General features: G+C 42.5%; 1 protein-coding gene across 1 annotated transcript in view; it reads left to right on the top strand.

The window, feature by feature from the left end:
* LOC124805054 overlaps positions 1–9,783 on the top strand; it is a 71,238-nt gene extending 61,455 nt beyond the window's left edge. Inside the window, exon 6 of the mRNA XM_047265477.1 lies at positions 9,640–9,783. Coding sequence (XP_047121433.1) covers positions 9,640–9,783 — 144 coding nt within the window. The remainder of the gene's footprint in view (positions 1–9,639) is intronic.
* Positions 9,784–12,248: the final 2,465 nt, after the last annotated feature.

Below are 12,248 nucleotides of genomic sequence, written 5' to 3'. Positions count from 1 at the left end.
AATATGGGAACTCCAAAAACAACACACTGCCACGCCCAATACGGCGTAGCAATAACTTTTGACATTCAAAACAGCTTCCAGAAGTCTCAGTATGGATACGTACGGTCCTCAAGGGAATTTTATACCCTTCTCCCTGCAAAATAGTGGCAAGTTAGGGTAACGGTGAAGGAGATGGGTAACGATTAGGCACCCTTCTCTCCAGAGTAGACGACAAAATCCCAGTAGTACTGAGGTCTGATGACTGTAATGGCCATGAGAGATTCATCCTGGAGCTCACAAAACCAGTCGTGGACGATGCGAGCTATGTGAACATGGGCCCCGTCGGCTCGGATCGTTGCATCACCACTGAAGAACAAATCTTTGTACCATTGGACGGACCTGATCAGCCAGAATGACCACACAATCCTTGGCAGTAATTCGATCTTCCAGAGTAGCCATGGGACCCATGCAGTATTACGATACGACCACCCAAATCGTCATTGAAACCCCGCCTTGTTCCACACTTGTGACGTAAACTCGGCCAGAAGTTGGAAATAGTGTGAAACTAGACTTATCCGACCAAATGATTCCATAGTCCAGATTTTATGGCTTCGACTTTGCAGTGATCTTTGACGCTGTTGTCCTCTTATTTTTTGTCACATTCCTCTTAAATGACCGTCTGTCAGGATCAGGCAACATACTTTCGTCCGCGTTGCGTCCCAGCGGGTGACATTTTTTCCCATTCTCTGTATGCTGTAGACACCTTCGACACGGTGCGTCTTACAGCACCAGTGTCTCTTCCAACGTCAAGCACTTCGGCTACCTCGGTTACGGAAGCACCCACCATACGAACACTAACAATTTGCCCATTTACCTCCGACATAATGCACTCTCATCTACTCAGAACACCGCACTGACCACGATTGACTCTCGCACCGTATTGGGGGAATTTCACGGCTGCTGTTCGTGGTGAAATATGAGAGTGCAACATGCAGGCTTGGCTAGTATGTGTGTTTATGTTCAGTGATGCATTTTTCGGATATTTTCGTATTCTTCTCCAAACCTTGTAAGCACCTACCGTCAGGCGCCAATGACTCTGCAGTTGTTGTTGTTGTTGTTGTCTTCAGTTCTGAGACTGGTTTGATGCAGCTCTCCATGCTACTCTATCCAGTGCAAGCTTCTTCATCTCCCAGTACCTACTGCAACGTACATCCTTCTGAATCTGCTTGGTGTATTCATCTCTTGGTCTCCCTCTTCGATTTTTACTCTCCATGCTGCCCTCCAATACTAAATTGGTGATCCCTTGATGCCTCACAACATGTCCTGCCAACCGATCCCTTCTTCTAGTCAAGTTGTGCCACAAACTCCTCTTATCCCCAATTCTATTCAATACCTCATCATTAGTTATGTGATCTACCCATCTAATCTTCGGCATTCTTCTGTAGCACCACATTTCAAAAGCTTCTATTCTCTTCTTGTCTAAACTATTGATCGTCCATGTTTCACTTCCATACATGGCTACACTCCATACAAATACTTTCAGAAACGACTTCCTGACACTTAAATCTATACTCGATGTTAACAAATTTCTCTTCTTCAGAAATGCTTTCCTTGCCATTACCAGTCTATATTCTGTATCCTCTCTTCTTCGACCATCATCAGTTATTTTGCTCCCTAAATAGCAAAACTCCTTTACTACTTTAATTGTCTCATTTCCTATTCTAATTCCCTCAGCATCACCCGACTTAATTCGACTACATTCCATTATCCTCGATTTGCTTTTGTTGATGTTCATCTTATATCCTCCCTTCAAAACACTATCCATTTCGTTCAACTGCTCTTCCAAGTTCTTTGGTGTCTCTGACAAAATTACAATGTCATCGCCGAACCTCAAAGTTTTTATTTTTTCTCCATTGATTTTAATTCCTACTCCGAATTTTTCTTTTGTTTCCTTCACTGTTGGTCAATACACAGATTGAATAACATCGGGGAGAGGCTACAACCTGTCGCACTCCCTTCCCAACCACTGCTTCCCTTTCATGTCCCTCGACTCTTATAACTGCCATCTGGTTTCTGTACAAATTGTAAATAGCCTTTCGCTCCCTGTATTTTACCCCTGCCACCTTCAGAATTTGAAAGAGAGTATTCCAGTCAACATTGCCAAAAGCTTCGCTCTATGTCTACAAATGCTTGAAACGTAGGTTTGCCTTTCCTTAACCTAGCTTCTAAGATAAGTCGTAGGATCAGTATTGCCTCACGTCTTCCAATATTTTTACGGAATCCAAACTGATCTTCCCCGAGGTTGGCTTCTACTAGTTTTTTCAATCGTCTGTAGAGAATTCGCGTTACTATCTTGCAGCAGTGGGTTATTAAACTGATAGTTCGGTAATTTTCACATATTTCAACACCTGATTTTTTTGGGATTGGAATAATTTCATTCTTCTTGAAGTCTGAGGTATTTCACCTGTCTCATACATCTTGCTCACCAGATGGTAGAGTTTTGTCAGGACTGGCTCTCCCAAGGCTGTCAGTAGTTCTAATGGAATGTTGTCTACTCCCGGGGCCTTGTTTCGACCCAGGTCTTTCAGTGCTCTGTCAAACTCTTCAAGCAGTATCATTTCTCCCATTTCATCTTCATCTACATCCTCTTCCATTTCCATAATATTGTCCTCAAGTACATCGCCCTTGTATAGACCCTCTATATACTCCTTCCACCTTTCTGCTTTCCCTTCTGTGCTTAGAACTGGGTTTCCATCTGAGCTCTTGATATTCATACAAGTGGTTGTCTTTTCTCCAAACGTCTCTTTAATTTTCCTGTAGGCAGTATTTATCTTACTCCCAGTGAGATCAGCCTCTACATCCTTACATTTGTCCTCCAGTCATGTATCCTTAGCCATTTTTCACTTCCTGTCGATCTCATTTTTGAGACGTTTGTATTCCTTCTTCCCTGCTTCATTTACTGCATTTTTATATTTTGTCCTTTCATCAATTAAATTCAATATTTCTTGTGTTATCCAAGGATTTCTACTAGCCCTCGTCTTTTTACCTATTTGATCCACTGCTGCCTTCACTATTTCATCCCTTAAAGCTACCCATTCTTCTTGTACTGTATTTCTTTCCCACATTCCTGTCAATTGTTCCCTTATGCTCTCCCTGAAACTCTGTACAACCTCGGGTTTAGTCTGTTTATTCAAGTCCCATTTCCTTAAATTCCCACCTTTTTGCAGTTTCTTTAGTTTTAATCTACAGTTCATAACTAATAGATTGTGGACAGAGTCCACATCTACCCCTAGAAATGTCTTACAATTTAAAACCTGGTTGCTAAATCTCTGTCTTACCATTATATAATGTATCTGAAACCTGACAGTATCTCCAGGGTTCTTCCATGTATACAACCTTCTTTTATGATTCTTGAACCAAGTGTTAGCTATGATTAAGTCGTCCTCTGTGCAAAATTTTACCAAGCGGCTTCCTCTTTCATTTCTTATCCCCAATCCATATTCACCTACTACGTTTCCTTCTCTCCCTTTTCCTACTCTCGAATTCCAGTCACCCATGACTATTAAATTTTCGTTCCCCTTCACTACCTGAATAATTTCTTTTATCTCATCATACATTTCATCAATTTCTTCGTCATCTGCGGAGCTAGTTGGCATATAAACTTGTACTACTGTAGTAGGTGTGGGCTTCGTGTCTATCTTGGCCACAATAATGCGTTCACTATGCTGTTTATAGTAGCTTACCCGCACTCCTATTTTTTATTCATTATTAAACCTACTCCTGCGTTACCCCTATTTGATTTTATTTTTATGACCCTGTATTCACCTGACCAAAAGTCTTGTTCCTCCCGCCATCGAACTTCACTAATTCCCACTATATCTAACTTTAACCTATCCATTTCCCTTTTTAAATTTTCTAAACTTCCTGCCCGATTAAGGGATCTGACATTCCACGGTCCGATCCGTAGAACGCCAGTTTTCTTTCTCCTGATAACGACGTTCTCTTGAGTAGTTTTCGCCTGGAGATCCGAATGGCGTGCTATTTTACCTCCGGAATATTTTACCCAAGAGGACGCCATCATCATTTAACCATACAGTAAAGCTGCATGCCCTCGGGAAAAATTACGTCTGTAGTCTCTCCTTGCTTTCAACTGTTCGCAGTACCAGCACAGCAAGGCCGTTTTGGTTATTGTTACAAGGCCAGATCAGTCAATCATCCAGACTGTTGCCCCTGCAACTACTGAAAAGGCTGCTTCCCCTCTTCAGGAGCAACACGTTTGTCTGGCCTCTCAACAGATACCCATTCGTTGTGGTTGCACTTACGGCACGGCTATCTGTAGCGCTGATTCACGCAAGCCTCCCCAGCAACGGCAAGGTCCATGGTTCAAGGGTGGGGGGGGGAGGGGGTTGTCTGCAGTAGCGGTAATAATTTATACTGTATACAGGGTGGTCCATTGATAGCGACTGGGCCAAATATCTCACGAAATAAGCATCAAACGAAAAAACTACAGAGAGCGAAACTCGTCAAGCTTGAAGGAGGAAACCAGATGGCGTTATGGTCGGCCTGCTAGATGGCGCTGCCATAGGTAAAACGGATGTCAACTGCGTTTTTTTAAATAGGAAACCTCATTTTTGATTACATATTCGTGTAGTACGTAAAGAAGTATGAATATTTTAGTAGGACCACTTTTTTCGCTTTGTGATTGATGGCGCTGTAATAGTCACAAACATATGGCGCACAATTTTAGACGAACAGTTGGTAACAGGTAGGTTTTTTAAATTAAAATACAGAACATAGGTACCTTTGAACATTTTATTTCGGTTGTTCCAATGTGATACATGTACCTTTGTGAACTTATTATTTCTGAGAACGCATGCTGTTACAGCGTGATTACCTGTAAATACCACGTTGCGAGGTGCCGGGGCAAGCAGTGTATTTAACACTAAATTCTTCTAGAATCTACATATGTAAATGATGCTCTAAGCCCCCCCTGTTCTGACTCCGACTTTTGCTGTTGCACATGGATTAAAAAATATACGCGAACTGACTGTAATCATCCCTGCAAGTGGAGTAGAAAAGAGTTTGGCACCTGCAATAATTTAATTTGATAAATAAGTTAAATAAAGGAAGGTTTAATTAACGTAGTGAGAAATGATGGGTTGCTCTACCGATTAACAGAATGAAAGTTCTGTCCAAAATAACAATATGATTTATTAAGACTAAACACAAAATAATAAACAAAAACACATGAAACATTTATAATACACTAAATTGGCTCAAATTGGATACTCAAACAAACGCTGTGGAGGTGAAGTTGTCCCTAAACTAGATTGTGAGGTTTAAGACGAAGTGGTATGTGGAGCCAATTCCTTGCCACTCAAATCTTAAGAGAGACACACAGCTAACCCAACATTAATTGCTGCTACTCAAGACAGAACAAAGTTAGAAAAAGACGAACAGGCGCGCTCTGCTGAGCTCTGATTATCACCTAGGAAAATCCCTATCTGCCGGTGCTGCGGACATACATTACCAAACTGTCTTCTTAACTGCCAGAACACGATCTGGCGTACCGGAGGCGATGGCTGGTTGCTTCGACGTCCTCGACCGAAAGGCGACAGCCGACTACCTAGAGCACCCATACAGGCCAAACACAGAACATTCCCGCCCCCACGACAGTGGCTGTGGTTAAACGTTCCAATCAGCAACTCGAAAACCGGCGGAAAATTCCACTCCATTGCCGGAGCACTACCATTCCACCAATGGAGATTCTTGGCGCCAATTTCTGCGCTGATTTTGCTACGTCATGGAGCTATGCCCTGAGCAAGCCAATCACAGTTACTATTTTGCAGAAAGCGCGGGAATTTTCCCGCCACAACTGCCTGGGTACACAAGTCATTCCCACGCCTCGCTGGTAGCCTGCCAGAAATTGTTTTCGCTAAGTTTCTGCGAAGTAACGGAACATCTAGCCCAGCCGCTACTTCAGGCCTCTCCGGGCGTGTCTTTTGACAATGTCGGCGTCTGGAAAGCATTCAGTCGACTCCCTCACACCCTTTCAAAATCAGCACAGCCCGCCTGTCACCGGACCACCCGGGTGACGAGAGACGCTGCGTGGGAAGTCCGCGTGTGAAGGAATAGCAACTTTCCACCGCATGCAATTAGAGAGCAGAATCGTAAGATAGAAATATGAGAGGGGGCTCATGCCACCTCTCAACGTTAATGCAATAAATGCTCAAAATGATGTCCGTCGACCTCAATGCATTTGGCAGTACGTGTAACGAAATTCGTCTCAACAGCGAGTAATTCACATTCCGTAATGTTCGCACATGCATTGACAATGCGCTGACACATGTTGTTAGGCGTTGTCGGTGAATCACGATAGCAAATATCCTTCAGCTTTCCCCACAGAAAGAAATCCGGGGAAGTCAGATCCGGTCAATGTGCGGGCAATGGTATGGTGCATCGACGACCAATCCACCTGTCATGAAATATGCTATTCAATACCGCTTCAACCGCACGCGAGCTATGTGCCGGACATCCATCATGTTGGAAATACATTCCCAATCTGTCATGTAGTGAAACATCTTGTAGTAACATCGGTAGAACATTACGTAATAAATCACAATAGATTGCACTATTTAGATTGCCTTCGACAAAATGGGGGCCAATTATCCTTCCTCCCATAATGCCGCACCATACATTAACCGTCCAAGGTCGCTGATGTTCCACTTGTCGCAGCCATCGTGGATTTTCCGTTGCCCAATAGTGCATATTTTGCTGGTTAAATAGAACGCGTGCAAAAAATCTGTCATCGTCCCGTAATTTCTCTTGTGCCCAGTGGCAGAACTGTACACGACGTTCAAAGTCGTCGCCACGCAATTCCTGGTGCATATAAATATGGTACGGGTGCAATCGATGTTGATGTAGCATTCTCAACACCAACGTTTTTCAGATTCCCGATTCTCGCGCAGTTTGTCTGCTACTGATGTGCGGATTAGCCGCGACAGCAGCTAAAACACCTACTTGGGCATCATCATTCGTTGCAGGTCGTCGTTGACGTTTCACATGTGGCTGAACACTACCTATTTCCATAAATAACGTAACTATCCGGCGAACGGTCCGCACATTTGGATGACGTCGTCCAGGATACCGACCAGCATACATAGCACACGCCCGCTGGTCATTTTTATCACAATAACCATACATCAACACGATATCGACCTTTTCCGCAATTATTAAACGGTCCATTTTAACACGGGTAATGTATCACGACGCAAATACCGTCCGCACTGGCGGAAGGTTACGTGATACCACGTACTGATACGTTTGTGACTATTACAGCGCCATGTGTCACAAAGCGAAAAAAGTGGTCCAACTAAAACATTCATATTTCTTTACGTACTACACGAATATGTGATAATAAATGGGGGTTCCTATTTTAAAGAAACGCAGTTGATATCCGTTTGACCTATGGCAGCGCCATCTAGCGGGCCAACCATAGCGCCATCTGGTTTCCCCCTTCAAGCTAGGCGAGTTTCGTTCTCCGTAGTTTTTTCGTTTGAGACATTTCGTTTGAGATATTTGGCCCGGTCACGATCAATGGACCACCATGTATAGAAACCTTAAACGTGAATCAGTCTATTAGTGAAAACGGCATCAAAATCGCTACAGTAGTTTCTAAGATTAACCATCATATTCAGATAGCAAAAAGCGACGGGAGAATTTAATTCATCACAGTTCAGCAAATTTGCCTGTTGGTGTGACCTATCGCAAAACATTAGTAGAAGTGAAGCAGTCTTATGACGATGTATTGTTTTACTAACATTTAAGTTTGACAAGGCCAAATTCTGGCATGTTTTAATTTTATATTGTGACATTTCTGAAGAAGCCTACATCATTATAGCCGAAATCTAGGTAAAGTTTCTTTGCTTATGCAACTGGAGGCTGAAATTTAATATAATTATGTACATAAACCTTCGTGAACTGGTCTATCAACAAGTGAAAACCGTATCAAAATCCATACAGTAGTTCCAGATTAGTCTTCACGTACATACAGAAAAACGTGCCGTGGGGCTTTAAGTATGTCGTCAAAAGTGTCCGGACACCTATTAGTGGAGGTCAGTGTGAGGTGCGTCTATCCTTCACCTTGATGACAGCTTGACCTCTGTTGGGGACGCTTTCAGTGATGAGGCTGGAGGTCTGTGGAGCAATGACAGCCGATTGTTCACCAAAAGTTCAAACCAGAGAAGGTAGTGACGTTGCACGCTCGGGTCTGGAGCGAAATCGACGTTCAGACTCATCGCTAAGGTGCTCCACGGCTTACAGGTGCGGACTGTGGGTAGCCCAGAGCTGCCTTATGAGAGGGAGCATTACCATGCTGATACAAGCAGTCATCATCTCCGAACTGTTTCTCTACCGTTTGCACTAAACAATGCTGTAAAATCTGTCCATATCCTTCCCATATCCTTCAGCATTTTCCGTTTTCTTAAGCGCAGTTGGGGGACCACGTCCCAACACTTCCACACGCTTCCACGACCGCCTGATTACTTCACTGTTGGCACTACACAAGGTGACAGCAACGTTTTCCAGGCAATGCACAAACCGAAACCCTTCGATCACATTGCAACAGGGTAGGGCGTATTCCACCACTCCAAATCGTGACTACAAAAACGTGTGGCTCATGCGCAGCTGTTCGACCATTGCATCCCATTCTTTTTAGTTCCTTACCTGCAATCACTGTCCTACCTGGATCCTACCTAGCCTGCTGGTAGTACTTTGGAACTCAAGGGCGATTCTTTCGCTGATTTCATGCTTTTTTTTTCAGCTAGCCTCAGCAATGCTCGACGGTCCCCGTCTTTCAGTTTATGACGTGTGCCGTGCCTGGCCTTGGTTTATTTGCGGTTGTTCCTTCGCGATTCCATTTGACTGTCACACCACCAACAGCCGACTTGAAGATTTTCTACTCAGATGACATCCGATGATTAGCGCACGTTCGAAGTCACTGAGCTCTCTGATCTGCTGATACCGCCTCTACTGACAACACAGTACCACCTGCTTCCGTTTATATTGGCACGACAGCCCCTCCTGACATCTAGTGGTCAATTCTGCATTACACAGGGGTGTGCGGCTACATTTCAGCAGATAGTACACGTCTAGATGTTCTCAGTTTTTCAATATATCTCCTTTCAGGACTGGGCACTTTATATAACTTTTATCCTTACGATAATTATTCCAGTCTGAAGATTTCGTTGCTATTCACTTCCGGTGTGAACCAACTTTCTTTTCCTAATACTATCTGAGCGCGATAACTTCCAATAAGCGATACTAATTCTCGGAGCTGCAGTTTACCAATGCATATCAATCTTTTTTATATCCTGTCTGTGAATACGAGCATTCTCTGAGAACGCTGGAGGTTTTCTCTAAGATAAAAAAATCCCATTTGCGCACCGTATGCATTCCACTACTTGGTCCTCGGTATGCTCATCAGTGCAACAGAATTAAATCTCCAAAGTAGTATACTACTCTGCCATCTAGTACACCGCCCACGAATGAACAATAGGGAAATGATAACTGAAAGCACAAAAAATTTGGAGGTTCAGTCAATGAAATGTGTAATCAAGCCAGTTGAAATTCAGCATGATATGAATATCGATTACGTTTCAGGGTTCTATATTAGGACCAAAGGCTCCCAAGATATGCCTGGAAGAACGTTTCCCGAGTTATGTTTTCGTGGCCGTGGAGAACCAGTTGCTGCCGGTTTCTGCTTTACGAGGTGTTTACACAAGCCATTCCACAGCAGAAAGCTAAACAGATTCTTAAACCGAAAGCCCTCTCCATCATACGACGCACTGCGACCAAACAGACCTGCGTAATTTGCTAACTATACGCTGTACATAGTTAGCGTTTTATTTCTGCTAACAAACCCGTGTATTATGTTACATGATTTGCATCTACATGTGCACTGGTATTCCACAAGTTACCGTAGTGTACGAGGCAGAGCGTATGTAGTGTACTAGTAAACCTCCCTCCTCCTTCACCACCCCCTTCTTCTCTTCACTCCATTCCACCCCCATCACAAAACTCTCTTACCCACTCCCCTTTGCTACTCCACTCTAGAACGGTACGCACGAAAAATGAATGCCAGTATCCCTTTATTACGATCCCGAATTTTAGCGTTGTTATCATTAAGTGACATGTATGTTCGACTGTCTTCTCAATCTCCTCTTCTGGCATTCACTTTTGACGCTGATTACATTGAACTCGGCTTTAAAAGATATAAACTAAGTCCGTTATTGCTGTGTTAATGTCTGTTCTTGTTGTGTTCTTGCAGCTCTTTACGCTACTCTATCCTGTGAAAGCTTCTTCATCTGCACATAACTTCCTGTAGCGCAACCTACTTAGTGTATTCCCTTCCGCAATTTACCTTCCCCTTCCCCCTCTCCATCTCCTTTTCTTTATTACGCAACTGATGATTCCTTAATGCCTCAAAATATGCTCTGTCAACCGACCCTTCTTATAGTCAAATTGTACAACAAATTTCTTTTCTCTCCAGTTAGATTCACTACTTGTTTATCAGTTAGTCGATCTACCCGTTGAATCTTCAGCATTATTTTCCAGTAACACGTTTCGAAAGCTTCTATTCTCATATTGTTTGAAGTGTTTATCGTGCACATTTCACTTCTGTGCAAGGTTAAACCCCAGGTAAAAAGTTTCGAAAAATATACCAAACACTTAAATTTATATTCGATATTAAGAAATTCCTCTTTTACAGAAATGCTTTTCTTCCTATTATTAGTCTGCATTTCATGTACATTCTAGTTAGGCCATCATCACTTATTTTGCTGCCGAAATAGCAAACTCATCTAATACCTTTATTGTCTCACATACTAATCCAGTTCTCTCACCTTCGCCTTATTTCATTCGACTACATTCCATTACCCTCGATTTTACGTCTGTTGATGCTCATCTTATAATCTCATTTCAAGTCACTATCCATTCCGTTCAACTGTCCTTTCAAGTTTTTTGCCATCTCTGATTGTGATACATTCCAATGTCGCTGACAATCTACAAGATTTTTATTGTTCCCTCTCAACTTTAATGGCGTTTTTAATATTTTTGTTGGATTTCTTTACTAATTTTATAATGCACAAATACATAATAAATCAGATAACGTGCAACACTGTCTCATTCCCTTTTCAACTACTGCTTCATTATAATTGCTACCCAGTTTCTGTACAAGTAGAAGATAACCTTTCGCTCTCTATATTTCCCTTCAGAATATCAGCATCACAGTCAAGAGTGTCATAAGTTTTCCCCAAATCTACAAATACTATAAACGTAGGTTTCGTTTATTTCAGTCAACTACTGCTGGAACAAATGAAGCAGGCGATAGTGAATAAAGATTGGTAAAAATGAGGTCGACAGAACGTGCAAAATGACTAAACTGGAAGGACTAGAGGAGAAATGCAAGGCCGTACTAACATGCATCGTAAGGGAAAAGGCAGACACCGCAGTGGGAAAATGTAAGCGACCTTTGGACAAAAGAGGAGCTGCTGTATAAATATCAAGAGCTCAAGTGGTAAGCAGGTATTAAGCAAAGAAGAAAAAACTGAAAGGTGGAAGGAATATATGAACGGTTATATAAGGGAGCCAAAATTGAGGACAATACTATAGAAAGAGAAGTGGAGGTAGATGGAGATGAGATAGAAGATATGATACTGCGAGAATAATTTGACAGAGCACTGGAAAACTTAATGGAATCAAAGCCCTGGAATAGGTGACATTCCTTCTGAATTACTGAGATCCTTGGCGGAGCCAGATATGACAAAACTATTCCACCTGGTGTGCAAGATAGACAGGTGAAATACTCTCAGACTTGAAGAAGAATGTAATAATTTCTGTTTCAAAGAAGGCATTTGTTGACAGGTGTGAGCACTACTGAACCGTTGGTTTAATCAGTCACGCTTGCGTAACATTGATACGAGTTATTTACAGAAGAATGGAAAAACTTGTAGGACTCAAACTCGGGAACGGTCAGTTTGGGTTGTGGAGATATGTAGCAACGCGCGAAACTATCTGACCTTGCGTCTTATCTTTTAAGATACATAATTTATATAAAGTTTATATATAAAGCTTAAGATAGTTTATATAAACTCTGCGGCTGCCCTTAGAATTGAACTACGGGCGCGTGCGGCACTTGTGAGAGATAGGGAGCGCTATATACGTCAGGAATTATGCTTGGTGTCCACACAGTTACTATCTCTCCATCTGAA

This window comes from Schistocerca piceifrons, chromosome 7 (genome assembly GCF_021461385.2).
Source record: "Schistocerca piceifrons isolate TAMUIC-IGC-003096 chromosome 7, iqSchPice1.1, whole genome shotgun sequence".
Lineage (NCBI taxonomy): Eukaryota > Metazoa > Arthropoda > Insecta > Orthoptera > Acrididae > Schistocerca > Schistocerca piceifrons.
The sequence above is the reverse complement of the archived record's forward strand: the minus strand, read 5'-3'. Positions and strand labels throughout refer to the sequence as shown.